Raw genomic sequence first — 20,760 nt, 5'->3', positions numbered from 1 at the left:
TCCACAATATGGTGTGATTTTTTATTTTTTTTTACATTTATTGATTTTACGCCGGATTCTTTGTCCGGGATTTGTTATCCAAGAAAGATCGTATAGTATCGTAATAATAATAACGAAAAAGGAAAGAAAGGAAGGAAGAAAGAAAAGAAGAAAAAAAAAAAGAAAAGATTTTAGGCATTATTAAAATTTAGCTTTTATTTACTTCTTTTCACATTGTTTAAACGCAATTCGGAGAATTTAATATTTCTTAAAAAGTACATCAAAGTAAAGTAAGTTGTTTTTTTTTATTTTTATTTTTTAAAAAAAAATAATAATAATTTTCTTTCATTTCCTTTAATTATTCACAATTTACATGTCATCATATGATGTATGAGATAGGGGGTTCCTTTAATATTGTCAAGTGAACTTAAATTACTTAAATTTCTTTTGTAAAAAGTTTTTAATTCGTTTTTTTATTAATTATTTTGTATAACGCGCGATTTAAATTCGTATTCCATTTTGATTTTTTTTTTTTTTTTTTAAAAAAAAAATGAACATGTTGTATAATTAATGGTCACATGATTTAGATGCAATCAATTTTGGGTTTTAAAAGATTTTTTAGACATTAAAATATTGTATTTTTTCGCCACATTATTATTCCATGAGCAACATTGTGCATCCACATGTCAGCGAAACCATAAAAAAAAAATATAAATAGGATGAATTTCTCTCAGTGAAAAAAATATTTCAGGTGGGGAAAAAAGTATAAATTACTTCTACAAAATCTGTAACAATTTGATAAAAATGCCAAAAATCAATCAATTACAAGCTCCCGACGTGTCAGAATTTCGATTGTCCTTTCCCCCGGCGATCACAGCTCGTGAAATAATGTCGGATAAAAGGAAAGGCAAAAAAGCTTCAAGACCTCCGAACGCGTTTATGATTTATCGAAAGGTCTTTTCTAGAGAACTGGCCAAGAATTATCGTTTTCAACAAATGAGAATATCTTCCCTTTGTGGTAATTCTTGGAAACGTGAACCAGCGGAAGTAAAGGAGTATTATCACAGATTAGCGCATGAAGCAGATAAAATATTCTTACAAGATTTACAAAATGATTCGCAATTACCTCCCCCGTCGTTACAATTATTCTCACCGTCACAACTCCCGTCATCACTATTATTTCCGCCATCGCAACCATTTCCGTCGTCTGAACCATTTTCGTCATCACAAACATTTCCGTTATCGCAAACATTTTCTTCATTTCCGTTATCACAAACTTTTACTTCATCTCAATCATTTCCTGAATCATTACAATCTTTACAATCTGAGAGTGTGGATGATTATTTGAAATATTTTGATGACTTGGAAAGAATGCAAGAACCTCAAAACTATAATAACGAAGATTTTGTACCAATTCAATCGTTCATTCCAAACACTTACGACTTTTTTGACATGAACATTCAACAATCGTACTATCCGATTTATGAACTAATCGACGAAACCTTTCCCGAAGAATATTTTCTATATTTTCAATAAATTTCAAAAATTTTAAGTGGGACATTTTTTTTTTATCGTTTTTCTTTATAATTCGTTAACTTATCGACGGTGATAAACCTAAATTTAGTAAAAATAAAAATTATGATGGGAACGAAAAAATTTTGCTATGATTACTAAGACTTTTTTTTTTTATGTTCATATGATTAGAATTATATATATTAGGAAATAATATATAAGAATACTTTATTTTATTTTATTTAAAATTATAAGAAATGATAGAACGATAATTATGATTAAATATGTAAATAAAAACAGATAAATAAGTAAATAAGAAATTTTTTTATGATAAATAAACCAACCAATCATGCTATCTTTTTTACAAATTATACATTTCGGAGACATAATTCCTATACATTTTCTTTAAATTATGAATTAATAAAACAAATTCTTTAAACTTATCTTTTTTGTATTAATAATCTCGTTTCATAAGTTGGCGTTTATAAAAACTTATCCGTCATTGTAAACGCCAATTTGACTTTTATTGAAGATTACTAAATAATTATAAGATCTACAATTGCAGAATCCAATAGGAAGATCAGAAATATTAACCCCAAAAAAAAGAAAAAAATTTCCTTTCGTTAAAGCAAAAATTTGTTCATAATTATTTTTTTTTTATAAATAAATAATTTTTTTTTTTTAAAAAAAAAAAAAAATAGAGATAATATTAAATAAATGAAAGAATTAAAATAATATAAAAGAAAATTAATTTCTAAATTTGAATTAAAAAAAAAAATGCTTTTATACTTAATTCAGTAATATTTAATTAAATATTTATTCCTTTATGTTTTTTTGTTTTTTTTTATTTTACAATGTAAAGAATCAAACTTGGAATAAACGTGGAATCAATTGTGTTTTCTTAATTTGGCTATTTATTCAATAGATTACAACAGATTTAACCGAATAACGTGACGATTTATGTTGCCAAATATGATGGATTGCATTGTGTCCGTACGTCTTAAAGTATACGGTCCAAGATAGATTTGATTGAGATGTAACTTGGTGATGTTACAAAATGTTATAAATAGTCATTTTACAATTTCTAAAATTGTTATTTTATTTAGTCACATTTTACATGATATAAACTTCAAATTACCATTTATATCATATTTGTCCATAAACAAAATATATACAAATATACAAAGAATCTAAAGGAATCTTGAATAACAAAATCTCATAAATAAAATATAGAAAATTACAGATATTAACAAATCAAGCCCTCTTATAACAACAGTATAATACACACAGTATATACAATGCTGTATGCCGTGATTTCCAAATCAAATTGAATCAATTTAATGATCGAAATCATTCAAATACCATTCTAAATTATGATCTCCAAAGTGATCTTGACTATTATTTATGATCGTGGTAGGATCATAAAGTTTTTTATGACCATAATCATAATCATAATCATAATCATAACAATTATTAATATTAGAATCATTTGATATTTGACAATCAATTGATGAAATTGTCAATTCATTATCATAAAGCCGCATAATATTGTCATCTAAAATTGAATTGAAATTAAAATTTGGAGATAATCTCGGTTGTAAATACTTCAAGATTTTTATTGAATTTGGTTTAGAACAATTGATCCCTCCATTATTAATTTTGTTCTTAGAATTATCAATCTCATTAGTTGAACTCTTTTCATTGATTGAAAATGTTGAAATTGTACATTCTCCAATAGATTTACTTTCTTTCCTCTTCATAAACTTATGTTTTTCAATATCATTAGCATATACTAAGTTTTTGTTTCTTATATTATTCAATTCTTTTTCAACTTGTTTTGAAATTTTTTTGTAAGTTGTTATAACTTCTTGAGTTTCATTTTTCCAATGTTCACTAGCAAGTTTAGAAACATCTGTCATCTTGAATTTATGATCTAAAGATAATAAATGATCCATAAATACTTTTCTATAAATAAAAAACGCGTTTGGTGCTTTAGAACGAATGTTTGACCGAAGTCTTTTATTTGCTATCTCATAAGCGGTGATGTTTGGAGGGAAAGGAAGTATAACGCGAGGTAAAATATTATTAGAAATGACATTTGAAAGATTTTCTGAATTCAAATTTGATACATTCATATTTTTTTTTTTTTTTGAAGAAAAAAAAAAGATTATGTTACTTACTTGAATTATTTATAAGGATAAATAGAAATAAATCCAACGATATACGATATACGATATACTGTATGTATAGTATTATATATATACTGTGTAAAATAATCATATATAAAATATTAATAATTAAAGTTTGACAATCTAATCAAATTAAGTTAAATTGTTTAGAAGTGTTTAGAAGAAGGGGAAGGAAAACATCTAAAAAAAAATAGATCTAGTTCCTTATCATAAATCGATAATATAACTTTAATCAAAAATCTATGCATTGTTTTAGTACATTTACCAACTCATATCAATGTACAATTATACATAAATTTCATACAGAATAATATGCATTGTTTTAGTACACTGACCAATTCATATCAATATACAAATATATAAATTTCCGTTATGTGACAATAAGAAAAAAAAGATTTCAAAACCAAACATTCCCGTTTAAATATCCAATTTAAAACTTTAATATTACCAATTATGAAAAACAATAAAAAAAAAATATTATCTTCTTTATCTTTTGTAAACAAAAAAATCTCATAAATTCTTTTCAGGTTAAATAAATTGATAATTTGAAACTCCGAAGGCTGTTATTTGGTAATTAAATTAATTAAATTAGGGAAAGATTACTAAAATATTTACCTTCTATTTATAGATTAGGAATCAATTCTCCGTGTGAAAGAATATTAAAAAATCAATCAAAAATTTCATGGTCGTTTATTAAACCTCTATTGAAGTGGCTGTGCATTTGCATTATGTCTAATTTTAGTGATTGTCAGCGTTTTTTTTTTTTTATCACAAAATGTGATATTTCGAAGATCTATTCGAAAATGCGAATATTTTTAACTTCAAAACTTTTTCAGATTTTTTTTATGTTGATTACTTATTGTATTACGAATCATTTAATAATCAATTAAAAATTAAAAATTACACTAAAAGTAAATATTTCGTCCCCCCTAAAAATTTCATCCCTTGTTTTTTCTTTTCTTCTTAAGAAAAATTCAAAATTTCGAAGTTAATAACCAAAAAAGTAAACTTTAAATGAGTAAAAATGATTCGATGATTTTTTATTTATATTTTGTAATTCATTGAATAGCGTAAATCAATATTATTTGCATTTTATTATTATTAATAATTTTTTTAGTTACTCGTTTTTTATAATTTTATACATTGTCTCAACTTTTTTTCTTAAATCGCTTAATTCACATGCTTTTTAAAATTTGGTTGCATCACTTACTTGTGTTATATTTTTTAAAAAAAATCCCTCTCAATAAATACTTTTTTTCGATCATAAGCATCACAATTAAAATTTTATAAATGATCACATGATGCGCATGATTATTAAACAGTAATTTTCTTCCCTCACGTGAGACGTGAGTGACGTAACCTATAAATTTCAGAGGACAGTTCCCTCGAAATTATTTTTTTCACATCCCCTTAAATGTCACCGAACACCGATCACGTGGAGTAGAATTTTTTAATTAAATTGTTGGTGTTACAACAGTAAATTGATTACAAATCGATCTGAAACAGTGATGTCATTGGTTTTGCCATTAGGCGGTTTTTGTACTAACCATGTGGTCCATATCAAGCAGGTTTATTCGCGTTCACGTGATAACGTAATTGCATGTTTATTAATAGGTAATAACGATATAGGAAAGATCACTATGGAGCCGCAGTTCATTTGTTATTGGTTGTCTTTCAAAGGTTTTCCTCTTCGAATCGTATTGATGCCAATTTTTATATAGTCATAAATCTTATTAAATAAATTAGACAAAGACGTTACTGTTATGTTATTGTATAATCATGATACCTAGATATATACTGATATTGTCATATTGATATATAATTACTCTTCCACTATATTAAGAGAATATATAAATGTCGACATAATTTAATTTTGATACGCCGATATTTTCCGAAGAATTTCTTTCATATAGATCCAAAATATCATTATATCGGAGTTTGGGTTGTCTTGCAAAAAAAATGTTATATCCCTGATATATATATATATATAATTTTATTATCCGTAATTATCCGTAATGTCCGCAAAAACTCCGTGAATCCGTGAATATGAGACATATACGGAAAAATAACCAATAATTTAGATAATTTTAACTATAAAATTCTGTGAATATGATACATTCATAGAAATAACATGAAAAAAAAAAAAAAATACGAAATAAATTTTTTTTTATAGGCTTTATGTTCTTTTACATATAAAGTTTTCATAACAATAATAATAAAATTAGTTAAATCATAATGTGAGTGCGGAATTGTTAGTCCGAATGTTAAAGTTATCCGATATCCGAAAAGTGTAAGTTTTTTTCTATACTAATTTCAATCTCGATAATGAATAATTATTTTTATGGTATTGTTACACAATACATTTATATTATTTATATTTCTATATTAGTTCATATATATATAAAAACGCGTATATATCCTTTTTTTTTTATGTGCGATTACAACAAACAAATCGCGTAATATGGCAAAATGCACAAAAATCATTGGACATCTCAAACAATTAATTCAGTTAATAATTACCTTAAATTGAGTATTTTTAAGTATTTTAGGTAAAGTCATATTTTAATTACAGGTTTTTACATATCACAGGTTTTTACATATCAATGATAAATTTTTTTTGGATTATGCATTACAACCGTTACAACTGTTAGATGTAAGTTCTTTGATCAAAAAGTCCTTATTATGTTTAAATGCACGTTTCTTTGTTTACGAAAAGAAAAACTAAAATCTAGACTTTCCCAAGAATGTATTAATTGAATCATTATAGAGTTTCATATCTTTCATATCTCCAATCATTATTAGTCAGATATAGGCTGATAAAAAAAATCATGCAATATTAATGTTACTTATCCTTCTAACAATGTCTTGGAAAGGTAACACGATGATTGAAAATTCCATCTGTTTAATACCCAAGTTAGAAAAAAAAAGATTAAAGAACAACAAGGCGTAAATTTTCCCTTTTGATCTTAAACTTTAATGTAAAACTTGATGTATAAAAAAAAAATTTTTTTTTTGTGACCGAATTTAATATTCAAAATGCCCCTTTTTCAAATCAACCACTGATAATAGAAAAATTTTATATTGTTAAACTAAGATTAAATTTCTACTAAATTTTTTAACCGCAGCGTAAATAAATAAACTATTTAAAAAGATGGATAGAAAATCCATCATCATTGGATAACTTTTTATTAGTACTACTGTATCATTGATTTTCACGGGCGCAGTTATGAAAGTCAAAGTTACAAATTATTTGCGGAACAGATGTCCGAAAGATTTTTTGTTTAACTTATTAATAAATTTTAATACACCCGAAAATAGTAGTTTGATGAATTAATAAATTTTAATACGAGGGGTTGACCGAATAAAAAAACAAAGAAGAAAATAAGATAAGATAAATTATATTCAAATATATTCTCAAATATAAATTTTTATGATTGATCTCCATTTTCTTTCTTTATTTATTATTTTTTGTTTTATGTTTCTCTTTTTTTTTTTTTCTTTTGTTTTCTAGAAATTGGAATGTTGCAATATTGCGCGTTTTATTGTTATACTTCCCAAAATTTTTTTTTTTATGATTTTGTTTCATGGTTGTCCGTGAATAACCGTAAATGAACGTTTTTGGAAAACTAGAAAAAAAATCAACATTGTTAATTTTGTAATTTTTTTTTTTTCTGATGATGATGAAAAATCTGAGCACAAACAACACATGAAATTAGTTATAAAAAGGAAGAGAATTCTTTTCCTTTCAATTCGCTCCTCACAGTTTGTTTTTTTTTAAAAAAAAATATAATTGTTTATCCTACTCTCATTGTTTTCTTGCAAAAATAAAATTATATTTTATTTATTTTATTTTTTTTTAAAAAAAAAATTAAGAAAAAGAATTATGACTTCAAGTGATGTCTTTCGACCATCATTCCCTCCAAGATATAAAATAGAAGATTTTATTCATATCGATGATTTGCGAAATAATAGTCGAGGGCCAAATGCATTCTTCGTATATCGAAAAATATACACCAAACATCTCTTGCAATTAAATTGCCGATTTCCAATGACTCAAGTTTCGAAATTGGCATCAGACCATTGGAATAGTGAACCAAGTAGGGTTAAAAAATACTACAAAAAAATCGCCAAATATGTCGACCAAGAATTAGACAAAAGACGTCAAAGAATACCTCGTAATTCACTTTCGTTTAGTAATATTCTTACACCTTCTAATTATAATCCAAAACCAAAAGTTCAACAACAACCGTCTCCAATTACTGAATGGCCTCTTTCATACAGAGAAACATTCAATAAAGTAATAGTTAATGATCCAACTTTAGCACCTGCAGCGCCTGCACCAATTGATTTAATTGAATCCACTTATTTTTCTTATAATTCAGAAAGTGAATCAGATTCTTCAAACGATATTCCTCCCTCCAATGTTCTTAGTGAATTCGATTTTGATTGGAGTGAAGATTGTTTTGATGTAAATTTATGTAAATTTATGTAAATTTCTTTTTCTTTTCTTTTTTTAATTACTTTCGAATGGTTTTTATATATATATTATTTTATGTATTAAGTTTTTATTATTTTAAGATTTTACGTAAAAAGGTAGAAAAATTTTATCGAATTACAACGACGTGTAAACATCAACGATCAAAATGATCAAAAAATTTTTTTTTTTTTACATTATATTATATGTTTTTAACGATTAAAAAAATTATATATAAGTTATGTACACTCTTAACCAATAAGCATTTACAAATAAGCATTAACAAATAAGCATTAACAAATAAGCATTAACAAGATTTTTTATTAATTCTGGCTAGAAAGATAAGTTACAGAGAATATAAAAGTACAGTAAAGTAGAAAAGAAAATAAAAAAAAAATCTAAACTATGGTTCCTTCAAGGCAGATGATTTAATAATAAAATAAGCAGTTCACGTGATTACAATTTTTTATGTAATCAAAATTTTTTATTATTGGTGGATGGACATGACGTATATGACGTATGACATATTAAGTCATACATGTAAATAATTTATTATCATTCGACGACCGATGTAAATTGCATGTAATTACCTAACAATACTTAATTTATAATAAGGAAAAGATATTCCGCGTGAAAAAATTTTCGAGAAATGATATTTACAGAATTCTTTTTTTTTTTTTTCTTTCGCGTCGTGCATGCAATACCCGACATGTCGGTTTTTGTTATTGATGCGTTCTATAATAGGCTAAAATTCTGGAATATCCTTCTCAATATGTTCAAGCTTAGTCAAATAAAGTTATAATGCATGCATAATCCTTTACATGTGTGAAACTTTGCAGTACGTTTTGGGACGCATCAATAAGTTCCAAGAAACTTGATTTCTTTATTTTTTAAGCCGACTAGCCGAGGGCTAAAATGACTAAAATACAAATCAAGGAAGTTGATTATGATAAAGAATTATAAAAAATCTTTATTCTTTTAAATCCAAAAATTTATAATTCATTTAATGTAATATTTTAAGAATGGCCAATCATATGAAAAAAATGCAGTCAATAAATAAATCCGGTTACATAATTCATCGTTAAAACTTATAAACGATAATTCTTTGTTTCTCTTTAATATTAAGAAAAATATTATTCTAAAAAAATATTTTATTTTCCAAAATTAATTATTATTATGTTTGATAAGCAAAGTCCGGACTCCGGAAGTTACAATATGTGAAACTTCACGTTATCCATAATTTTCCATAAAGGGGTTTTATACAGGTAAATAAAAATGACGTTTAAGATTTAAAAGGTAAAAAATATTAATTATTATTACTCATCATTTTTACTCATCCTTGTTCACCTAAAAAAAAAATAAAAAAAAAACGATTTTTTTTTTATAAAAACATTTGATAAATTTTTTTGTAACCTTTGTTTTAGAACGTGTTGTGCTCTGACGTCATGATATCATACTCAAATTCTTTGGCATAAAACATAACAATCATTGTTCTCTTTATTCTGATAACCCCGAGATTTACATTGCTTTTTTTTTTATTTATATTTTTTTTTTCTCAATTATATCGGACAAACAAACCTGTAAACAAATTACATAATCGTAAATTATGGTAATAAAAAATAATTCGAATTTTGTTATATATATATATATATATATAATATATGTATACATATTTTATAATTATTAATTTTTTTTTTTTCTTGTATTAAAATAAAAAAAGAAAAAATTAATTTTTTTCATTGAAAATTCCTAAAAGAAAAAGACAAAAAAAATTCTTACATATATGAACAAATATTTGTATATCAAACTGCAAATACTTATGTCTGTGTGATACCTATTATGCATTAATGATGTATGCAAAAATTGTACGTGAATATTGTACGATATTAGGAAATTAATTGTTTTCGCAAAAGAAAATTTAAATAAAAAAAAATAAAAAATAAAAAATTATTTTTGATTATTATTATTATAAGATTATTAATACTTTTTTTTTTAAACCCTTTTTTTTCTTTTTTTTCTTTTTTTTCTTTCTTTCTTTTTTTTTTTATGATGATCTGCGATATACTTTTTAATTGTGGCTGAAATTTTTTCGATTTTGTTAAGAATAAGAAAAGTTTTTAAGAATTCCTTTTTTTTGGGGGGAATCCTTACCTTGCATAATAATAATAATAATAAATTATACTGTATGTATTAAAATGCAATACGGTGGAATCTCTCCGAAAAAAAAATAAATATTTTTCTTTTATAATTTAAAACATATAAAATATATAATATATAATTTTCATAAAATTTTACACATGCAAGTTCGTGTTCATATTTATCTCTTTTAATTCCCCTTTTAGGCGATTTAAAAGATGCAGTAGAAAATGAATCAACTCGTTTATGTTTCATTCATAACGCAATGAAGAAGTAAAAAAAAAAATAAATAAATGAAAAAAGAAAATATTATATCATTATAAGGATAAATAAGTTAATTATCAATGTGATAGTTTAAAATCCAGAAATTTTTAAAATTCGGCCCGAATTAGAATGATTGACATCACGTGTTAAAATTGTTCGTCATGTTTAGTAAACTGAGTTAGACTACTCAGCCACCAATTAATCTACAAAAAATTACTTCTCAAAGAAAGAAAGAAAAAAAAAATAAGAGAAAATTTACCAACTTCTTTTATGTATAATAAATGATAATTAATCACGCGTCATTTATTCTTATTTTATGAAATATTTCATTTTATAATTATATAACATTAAATTAATTTGTGATAAAATTGTGACAAATTTCTTGTGATAAAATCACACGAGATAAAATTACACGAGATAACAAAAAAAAAAAGAAAAAAGAAAAAAAAGAAAAAAGAAAAAAAGAAACGCGAAAAAAAAAACCCGTTTTCGGGTTAAGTTAGGTTACACGGTTTCAAATAAGTTGTATAGATAAAGAATTTTCATAAAATTTCTTTTTTATTTCCATTGTTAAAAATACACAATAAAAATATACAATAACGTGTGAAAAGATTCAATGCTTGTGGTCGGTCGAGATGAACCGAAATCGTTATCCGATTGATTCAATCAGCAATAAACATAAAATCATTTTATTATAAATATTATAAATATTTGAAATATTTGCAAGTTTAAACATTTTAATTTGTATTTTTTTAGGTAGTTTCATAACACAGACTCTATTGAGGCTAGAAATCGGCTTTGATGTTTTGTAACCAAACAACAAACAATCCTTTAAATGTGATCTTTTTCATGCATTTGAAGGAAAATATTCTATTTTCTATTTTTATTGAAATTTTTTTATTTTTTTTTTATAATATTTAAATCCGGAAAAATCTAAATAAATCTTTATAAGGAAATTCATAGAAAAAATGATCAATTGTAACCACCAACCACCGTTTGTCCACTCATAACTGTTTCAATTGACTAGATAATTATAATATATATCTATTATATCAATTATATCTATTATATTATAATATAATATAATATAATATGTATATATATACTACTATCATTATGTATATTATAATACGTATATTATAATATATTTTTAATATATATTTGATATAATTAATCAAAGTTCTTTTTATATAATTCCCCCTTATCGATATATTTATTACAAAGAAAAATATTTTTTTTGGTTTTTTGGCTTCAGTTTCCTACAGTATTTTTTATATATATATATATGCAATATGCATTTATACATTTTTACCATATAAAATCTTCTGTGTATCAAATTTTTTAAAATTAATTAAGGTCTGGAACGTTAAAAAAATTTTTTATTTAAAGTAAACTTTCCTTTATCTATATTAATGTTCCGTATTACGTCAAAATAATCGGTAAAAGTAAGATCCAATCTCAAACAACAATACAATTCCAAATAATATTAACTTCTTATCTATTATAACGTCTTGATGACCCAATTTTTGTTTGAAAGACAAATGGACAATAAGGAAAAAAAAAAATTGAAAATTGGAAATAAAAATAGGAAATAACGGTTTTAAGCTGGCATAAAAAAAAAAAAAAAAAAAAATACAACATAATTTCTAACAAAATAAAGCATGTACTGCTTTTTACAGCTGCTTTACAGCTGCTTTTACCACTGTTACAGAAAAAATAAATAAATAAATATATAACAAAAAAATAAATAAATAAATATATATATATTTATTTATATGCATACATTTACAAATATATTTTTTAAACAAAAAAAAAAAAAGAATTTTAATATTTGTTGTTATTTTACGCGATTTTTGGAATTTTTTTTTATGTAATATAATCTAAAACACTGAATGATGTATTCCGATAAGACAAGAGACGAATCAAGTAAACGCGTAACAAATAAATTTACAATTTTGAAATTTTTAAAGTAATACAAAGCCTAGACCACAAATATAATCGTAAAATATCAAGAAAAGATTTACAAAAAAAAAAAAAAAAATTCTTTTTTCATATCAAATCATATATGGTGTAGTAACTTTCATTTTTTTGATTCAAAAAATTCTTTTAGGAAAGAAAGTTGGACTATCATTTCTAAAAATAGTCATCTGAAAGATCTGATTTGCAAATATTTATATTTTATTTTATTAAAAAAAAAAAAATATATACATTTTTGATGAGAAATTTTTTTTTTTTTTCGTTTCATAAAAAAATCAATGCAGCAGTTTTTGCAACATTTTAAAATTTCACACACACTATACAGATAATATTTAAGATTTATGAATGACTTTTTTGCATGATTTTCACAATATTTTGTTATATTTTGCATTATAGTTTTCTTGTTTCCCTAAAGGTTCGGAGAGTAGACGGGAAAACTATTAAAACAAAAAAAAAAGAAAAAAATTTTTTTTTTTTTAAAATATATGATAGTATTTTAATTTTATTCTTTAATTTATCACTTTTTTTTTTTTCTCCAAAATAAATTTTTAAATCACTTGTATGAAAAAAAAAATTAAATTGCTATGTATTATCATTATTATTATCAATTCCCGAATTTATTAAATTAATTAAATTAATTTTATTTCACTTTTATTTCAAAATAGTAATTGAAAAAACCTTCTTATAGTAATATTAACAATGGCAAAGTATTTTGCCGTATAATAATACATTCTTATACAGGATTTCAATTCATGCTACTTAAAAACGTGGCAAACCAAAATTGTGATGTAAAAATGTAAAAATGTGATAGTGATAAAAAAAAGTAATCATAAAGTATAGCTGCATATAATTTATTTTTTAAAGTATTAATTTAACTCGGTTATATTTTTTTTTTTTTTTTATTTATATTATATTGTAAATTATTTTAAATTATTTACATATGTAATATGTAATTTAAAAGTAAACTTTCTAGCCACAAAATGAACAATGTTTCCAACGAGATAAAAGTATAAATAAACTGATGTCCGGATGCTCCATCGATACAAAAAAAAAAATTGTTTCTCACGTAAAATATATAATTCTATATATTTCTTTTTTTTTTTTTAAAAAAAAAAAAATTCTTTAATCAACCGAAAAACGAAAAAAAAAAAATTTCTTTTATTGAAAAATCAAACGAAAAAAAAATTTCTTTATAAAATCAACGAAAAAAAAAAATCCTTATTAAACGAAAAACTTTTTTTTGAAAAAAAAAATCATGCCTCGCCAAATTACAAAACGTGCAAGAACCGTCGAATCTCGTAAAAAGGATCTTTTGATTGATAATAATATTCAACCTCCGCCCGTAATTAAGGTCCCATGCCCCCCTATCGTTACCTGTGACGATTTTGTTCGTAACAGACCAAAAGCCAAAGTGGACATTAAAAGTCCAAACTCTTTCTTCGTGTATAGAACAGCCTTCGTCAAACAATTGTTGTCTGAAAATCACAAATTTAAAATGACTCAAGTTTCCAAGTGGGCTAGTATTTACTGGCGAAAAGAAAGTGATAAAACGAAAATGGCATATAAAGATATGGCACAAATAATTGATAAGGAATTTCAAGAGAGAAGAAAAAAAATTAAAGGTTATGAAATCGTTTGCGAAAATCATTTATATTCAAAGCCTGAAGAAGTAAAACAAGTAAAACAGGAAGAAGATATCAAAGAAACCATCATCCAAAAACAACCAATTAAAAAAGATCAGATGCCACTCGAATTAATAAATTGGCACCAACAACAACGACAACAACGACAACAAAAGCAACATCGACAACAACAGCAACAACAGTTGCAACGACAACAGCAGCCGCAACAACAATTACTACAATTACAACAGTCGGAACAATCACAACAGACACAACAGCTACAACAGCTACAACAACAACATTTTCATCAGCAGCAGCCACAACAACAATCGCAACCACAACTACAAAATTATTCAGAATGTATTGATTTTTCCGCCGTTTCTCCTAAATCCACATCATCTACTTATAGTCCAATTTGTCCAGCGAGTCCAGCGAGTCCAATTAGTCCTTTCATTAAAGACGAGTTTTCTCTTTCCGAATTTCCATCTATTAATGAAAATTTTTACGAATACATTCCACTCGAAAATAGTATTTCTCCTATTTGTGACTTCAACGAAAAATTTATTTGGATATCGAACGATAGCAATCCTGAATATTATAACGCCCCTATTTACGTAGAACCCACTTTTAATGAATATTTACCACAGTATTACTATGAATCTGAAAAATAAACTTTTCTTCCGTAATCACAATATCACAACTATCACAACACATTTTAAGTTAAATAGTCCATAAGGTAATTAAGTTTTTCCGAAAAAAAAAAAAGAAAAGAAAAAGAAAAAGAAAAAGTCATCCATCACACGTTTGAAATTTGTGATTCCAATTTATTTGTGAAGTTCTTTATTAAATTGATTATTGAAGCTGGTCACTGTCAATGGTTGAAAACCTAACGAGTCAAGCAGGTCACTGTCAATGGGCCCACGCCTAAGTACTAACAAAAGTTGGTATGATGAAGTAATAAAGTTCGGCATACGGTGTTTGATCTTCGGATGAAGATTTCAATCGGCACACGGAGCTAAAGTTAATTTACTAAAGAATGAAACGAATGAATTAGTTTTACAATTTCTCAACAACGTATCAAATCATGAAAAACTCTAAGTATTCCTTAAATCAACATTTATTACGCTAAAAATACATATATATATACTGATACAAAAAAAATTTACTAAGTAGGAGATAAGTAAAAAAAAAAAAAAAAAAAAGAAGTTAATTTTTAATAATAATTTTTTTCAATCTATTTTTTCTCTTAGAATTAATAATAATATATCTTACGTAATTTGTAACTTATTTTAATAAACAATTTGTGTAAATAATAAAAATCATTTTTCGTATAATGGGATATGATGATCTTATAATTTTGTTTTTTTATTATTATTGGTGTAATGGATAAAAGTCTAGATTGTATAAAAAAAAAATTATATACCGGTATTTTACTAATATTTTTGATAATTATATATCTTTTTTATTTTCAATGAAAATATTTTTGTTCTTTTCATTATAATAATAATCCATCGGTTTAAGTCTTATTGTGGCATTTAATTCGTTATTATATAAAAAACCTTTAAAAGTAAAATTATAATGATAGATCATTTATAGTAATAGATTCTCATTTTAAGGAATGTTCATTAACCGATTATATTGCGACAATATACTTAGAAAAGAAATAATTTCACATTTATATGAATGAAATTCTTTTTTTAAATTTTTCATTGTGACACTAATACGAATCATACGAATCAATTGAATCAACTATGGTCTCGACCTTTTCTAAACTCTTTGCAAAATTATAATTCCTTTTGGAAACATTGTAATTAAAAGATTATTGATGTATGTTTAAATTTAAATAACGAATAACGAAATACTTAAAATACAATTGTAATAACATATATTAGGAAAAGTTTTGACATTTATGTGCGACAAATTTAATCGATCTATTGAAATCCCGAACCGATCATTAATAGTTATCATGGAATATATGGTGATAATTATTAAAATTATATAAAATATGCCATCACACTGCAACCGTAATTGATTAAGGAGCAAAACTTTCAATGAAACACTTTAAATCATAATTATATGCATATCAAAGAGATTAGCTAACCTAATTTATAAGTTCCCGTAACAATCATTTGGCTGAATTTGAAATTCATACATCATTTGCCTTATTTATTTTATTGATAAATTTATCCCGAGTTTTCTAAATATAGTCACTTTATATTAAGCATATCTAGCTATCAAAATCAATTTCCAAATAAAGTATTAAAAATTTAAGGTCATAATTTTTGATACTATTGATTTCATTGATTTATAATTCTTAAAATCGTAGATATCTCACATGATTTGGATTTTTTTTTGAAAAAAATATATTTTCTTCAAAAAAAAAAAAATTCTTTCGTCCCCTCCCCCTTTTTTTTAAAATGTGTCACTCAGTTTTCTTCCCGTTTTTTTTTAATTTATATAAATTTTTTATTCATTAATAATATTTTAATTTAGACGGGAAATTCTCAAAAAAAAAATATTTCTTTTTTTTTTTTTGGAGGAAAAAATCGAAAATTTTAAAATCCGCGTTTGTTCTTTTAACCCGCGTTTTCTTTTCCCTTTTCCCTCTTCAAAATTCATTCTAATTCCAATATAATTATTACTTATTGGCGCTTCAAGAATGTTTTGTTTGACGCATAATCTAAAAAAAAAAAACTTGATTTGTTTAAAATGAGTAAAAGTTTCAAATCTTCAAAAACTCAAAAATCAAAAAAAAAAATAAATCAAAAAATAAAATTCATAAACTTGATTTCAATTATAATATACCTTTTTTTTTGCGCGTTTAATTAATTATTTATTTTTATTTATATTGTTTTATTGCTGCCTCTTTTTTTTTTTTTTTTTGAAATACTAAACCTAATTTTTGTTTTTTGTTCAATTTTATAGTTTTTCTTATATATATTATAATATTATTCCGGATGGATCTTAGAAACTTAAAAAAAAAATATTCGAAAAATTAAAAAAAAAAATTCTATTTCCCGCTCAAATAATAAAGATACGAAAAAAAAACGAAAAAAAAAATTGGGCGGAAAATTCGACGAGAAAAAAAAAGCTTAGGATAAAAAAGTGTGATTGCGATTTGTACTTAATTGTGAGCGAATGTTAACGAACGTTAACGAAAAAAAAAGAAAAAAAATATTTGTTTGGTTAACAAAAAGTTTGAAAATATAAAAAAAAAAAAAATAATTAAATAAATAAAATTTTTTTGTATCGTTGTTTCGTTCGTTTTGGGTACCCAAAATAAAAATATTGAAAATAATAAAAAAAAAATTAAAAAAAGTTCTGCAAATACCAGTTTAGGTTGGTATTATCATCGAAGCAGAATTCTTCAAATGCGACATTTTGAGCGTTGAGATTATTCTCAACGAGCGACTGTTTGATAATTGATTGTGCGGGGGTTGGATCAAGAACGTCGGGGTCAACATCACCATCTAATTCGTAACCATCGTAACCATCGTAACCATCATAACCATCATAACCATCATCTTGAATACCGTTTTGACCCAAAATCGTTTCCGAGTTGTTGTTATTCCAATTTGACTCGGTAACAACTGTAAAAATCGTGGGCTCATCAGACGATGAAGATATAGTATCATTAAGAGTACAATTTCCCATCAAAACATTTTCGAAATCCGCATTATAGGAGTGAATTAAAGGCTGCATATCTGAACCAAAAGTAAGTTCAAAATGTGCACCACTTTGTTGGTTTACTACACCTTGTTGGTTTACTACACCTCTTTCAATTGTTTTACTCTCATCCCGGTCATGTGTTGTTGTTGTTGTCGTTAATTTTCCACACTTTTTCTTTGAAATATTATTATGACTATTTTTATTCCTTCTTCTAGCAATTTTAAAATTCGAATTAATGTCAGGATAAACAAGATCTCTCTTTCTCCTCTTATTTAATTCACATTCAACTTCCTGAGCTATCTTCTTATATGCTTCTTTAACTTCTCTACATTCATTATTCCAATATAAACTAACTAATTTAGAAACGTCCGTCATTTTAAATCTTTGATTTAATAAAGCAAGTTGATCAAAATAAACTTTACGATAAATGAAAAAAGCATTTGGACTTTTTGAACAAATTTTAGATGATGGACGTTTTAAAACGATATCTTGAGCTGTGATCGGAGGTGGAAAAGGAAGTTGGATTGGAGGAGGTGATAAAGTAAGTGTGGATGGATGCCAATTCATTTCAGTAGTTATTGATTTGGTACATTCAAAACATTTGTTGAATAAATGATGTGGCATATCGTGAAAAAGTTTTTTCATTATTTTTAATACGAAAGTAAATCATTTAAAAACGTTAAAAAAAATTTTTTTTTTTTTTTATTATTTTTTTTTTTTAAATATATAAAAAATTTACGATAACGATTACGAAACGATAGTAATTAAGTCGAACGAAAAGAAAAAAAACCTTAGTAGAGAGGATACTCTACCATTTAATCATACAACAACATAACCGAGGTATGAGCCCAATAAAGTAAGGGGAAGAGTAGTATTGAATGAGCTTTTATATGCGAGAAATGGGGAAATTATTTTTAGTATTTTTCATGGCAAATCTTGAAGACACCTGCAACATGTCAATCGGAGTAGCCATTTGAAGGAATTTTACCTTATGACATTTTCTCACTGAGTTTTACCAAAAGAAACTTATTGTATTATCAATTATTTCTGGCTGAAAAAAAAATTGTTGCAGACTTAGCATAAATTTTGAATATCAACAAACATACACTAACGGATAATGTTCAAGTTTTACTTCCCAAGTTATCATTTGTTGAAACAATTTTTTTTTTTTTCAAGCTAACACAAATTTGAAACTCCAAAACCCAGTTTTGACTCCGCAGTTTGAAAATTTTTTCTGGTCATTACAGTATAAGAAACAAACATGTTGTCATGTTTTTAAATATTTATTTGATAGTTAAACAGACATGGATATTAAACAACTTTCAAGTAAAACCAGCAAACACAGCAAACAAATAAATTACTTTTTGTAGTCAACAACTATGATAATGAATGATCTTCATTTTGTCACACCACATATAACACATATATAACATAAAGTCACGTCATTATGTCTAACCCCCAATCTTTGTTTTACATATTCAATATATTGTTATTATTCTTAGAATATATAATTTATTTATATAATTTTTATTTATTACATTGTTCATCATGTCATGCAAAAAAAAAGGGTTAATACAATAACAAATACGGAAGATAAAAAAAAGAAGAAAAGAATATCTAGAATATCTTTTGATGACCGAAAAATATTAATTTCTGTAACGCCTTCACGTATACAATACTAATTTAAAGTCACACTTTTTAATAAAATAATTATTAAATTATTATTTGATTAATTGTATTCATTAAATGTAGATGAATAATAATTATTGATTTTTTTGTCAAATATTAAATACAGCGCGTAACTCCCCATCAAATTGAGGTAATATCTTTAATATCTTTCGTGCCAAAAAGGTTCCCCTTGAAATTTTATATTTAGAAACTGATTTACTTTGCATAGGTTTGTCATACACTCTGGTTTACCAATCTTTGTCATTTATACCTTCCTCTTGCTTTATATATACTAAAGAACGCGTACGTAATTTAATTATATAATTTAAATGGCGTAAAAAAAAAATTCAAAGGGTATATTGTATGCGTTTTATTAACTTTCACAACATAATCTTGTAAGATCTCTTGTAAATAATACGTTTCTTTGTTCATATCAATTATTCTTGAAAAGTGTTGTGCCCATATTTCAATGGGTTAATGAAATTAGTAAAAACCGATCGATAAAACTTTTGATTAATTTATTGTTATCCGATAATACAATAATTCTCAAACATTTTATATTAAGATAAGGAATTTAATTTAATAATTAATAATACATGTATGTATTGTATAGAAAGAATACTTTATATTATTTGAATACATTCTTTGTAAACTAAAAAATATATATTTACTATATCATCATATCAATATATATATATATATATAGATAGATATACAAATAAAATCACGTTATTTGTGTTTGTGTTTGGCCAATCAAATTAGACATAATACATAACTTTTAGTACGACAAATAAAGTTATTTTAATTAATTTTAATACGATATTAATTTTATAATGAGATATACTTCAATGAAAGAAAAAGTTAATTGGTTCCTTTGGTACGGCTTTGAATGTTATAAAGGTATATAATAATATAAAAAAACAAATCTTGAATTCGATTGAATTTGTTTGGTTTGTAAAAAAAAGGGAATATCCTATTATTAAAAAAAAAATTAATATATGTAGATAATTTATCGAATTGTTACACATAATGATAACAAAGATTACATGAAATACGCCAAGAATGGTCATGCCGTATCACCATATGCTACCAATATGACAAAATTTTTTTTTTTAAAAGAATGGACAAAAAATTTCAAATAAAGTTACAAATAATAAAATATCGTAAAGATCGCTAAAAATAACCGATTTTTTGTACGACGGTAACATATTACTAAAAGAAGAAGGGGTAGTATGTATTTACTTTGACGCCACAACTGCAATCTAAATAT

At 24.8% G+C, this 20,760-nt stretch overlaps 5 protein-coding genes across 5 annotated transcripts; 3 read left to right on the top strand and 2 right to left on the bottom strand.

The window, feature by feature from the left end:
• Positions 1-783: 783 nt before the first annotated feature.
• OCT59_003849 (uncharacterized protein) lies at positions 784-1,515 on the top strand (the record flags this gene model as incomplete). Its single annotated transcript, XM_025310199.1, has 1 exon — positions 784-1,515. The coding sequence occupies one exon, from the start codon at positions 784-786 to the stop codon at positions 1,513-1,515; it is 732 nt and encodes a 243-aa protein (XP_025184937.1).
• Positions 1,516-2,828: 1,313 nt separating this feature from the next.
• On the bottom strand, positions 2,829-3,626 carry OCT59_003848 (uncharacterized protein; the record flags this gene model as incomplete). The annotated part of the gene is made up of 1 exon (XM_025314546.2): positions 2,829-3,626. The coding sequence occupies one exon, from the start codon at positions 3,624-3,626 to the stop codon at positions 2,829-2,831; it is 798 nt and encodes a 265-aa protein (XP_025184938.2).
• Positions 3,627-7,432: 3,806 nt separating this feature from the next.
• Positions 7,433-8,639, top strand: OCT59_003847 (uncharacterized protein). Its single transcript, XM_025310200.2, has one exon. It carries the CDS (start codon positions 7,564-7,566, stop codon positions 8,170-8,172), a length of 609 nt encoding a protein of 202 aa, XP_025184939.1. The 5' UTR covers positions 7,433-7,563; the 3' UTR covers positions 8,173-8,639.
• Positions 8,640-13,598: 4,959 nt separating this feature from the next.
• Positions 13,599-14,824, top strand: OCT59_003846 (uncharacterized protein; the record flags this gene model as incomplete). Its single annotated transcript, XM_025333931.2, has 1 exon — positions 13,599-14,824. Exon 1 carries the CDS (start codon positions 13,787-13,789, stop codon positions 14,822-14,824), a length of 1,038 nt encoding a protein of 345 aa, XP_025184940.1. The 5' UTR covers positions 13,599-13,786.
• Positions 14,825-17,245: 2,421 nt separating this feature from the next.
• OCT59_003845 (uncharacterized protein) lies at positions 17,246-18,680 on the bottom strand (the record flags this gene model as incomplete). Its single annotated transcript, XM_066147906.1, has 3 exons — positions 18,635-18,680; positions 17,485-18,316; positions 17,246-17,276 (listed from the first exon to the last, which is right to left on the bottom strand). Exons 2-3 carry the CDS (start codon positions 18,195-18,197, stop codon positions 17,246-17,248), a joined length of 744 nt encoding a protein of 247 aa, XP_065996560.1. The 5' UTR covers positions 18,198-18,316; positions 18,635-18,680.
• Between the last annotated feature and the right edge of the window lie 2,080 nt (positions 18,681-20,760).

The sequence above is a fragment of the Rhizophagus irregularis genome, chromosome 12 (assembly GCF_026210795.1).
Source record: "Rhizophagus irregularis chromosome 12, complete sequence".
Taxonomy (NCBI): Eukaryota; Fungi; Glomeromycota; class Glomeromycetes; order Glomerales; family Glomeraceae; genus Rhizophagus; species Rhizophagus irregularis.
The sequence above is the reverse complement of the archived record's forward strand: the minus strand, read 5'-3'. Positions and strand labels throughout refer to the sequence as shown.

What these genes read in the sequence shown, in the direction of transcription:
- OCT59_003847 (XM_025310200.2), top strand. Translation starts at nt 7,564, where the DNA reads ATGACTTCAAGTGATGTCTTTCGACCATCATTCCCTCCAAGATATAAA.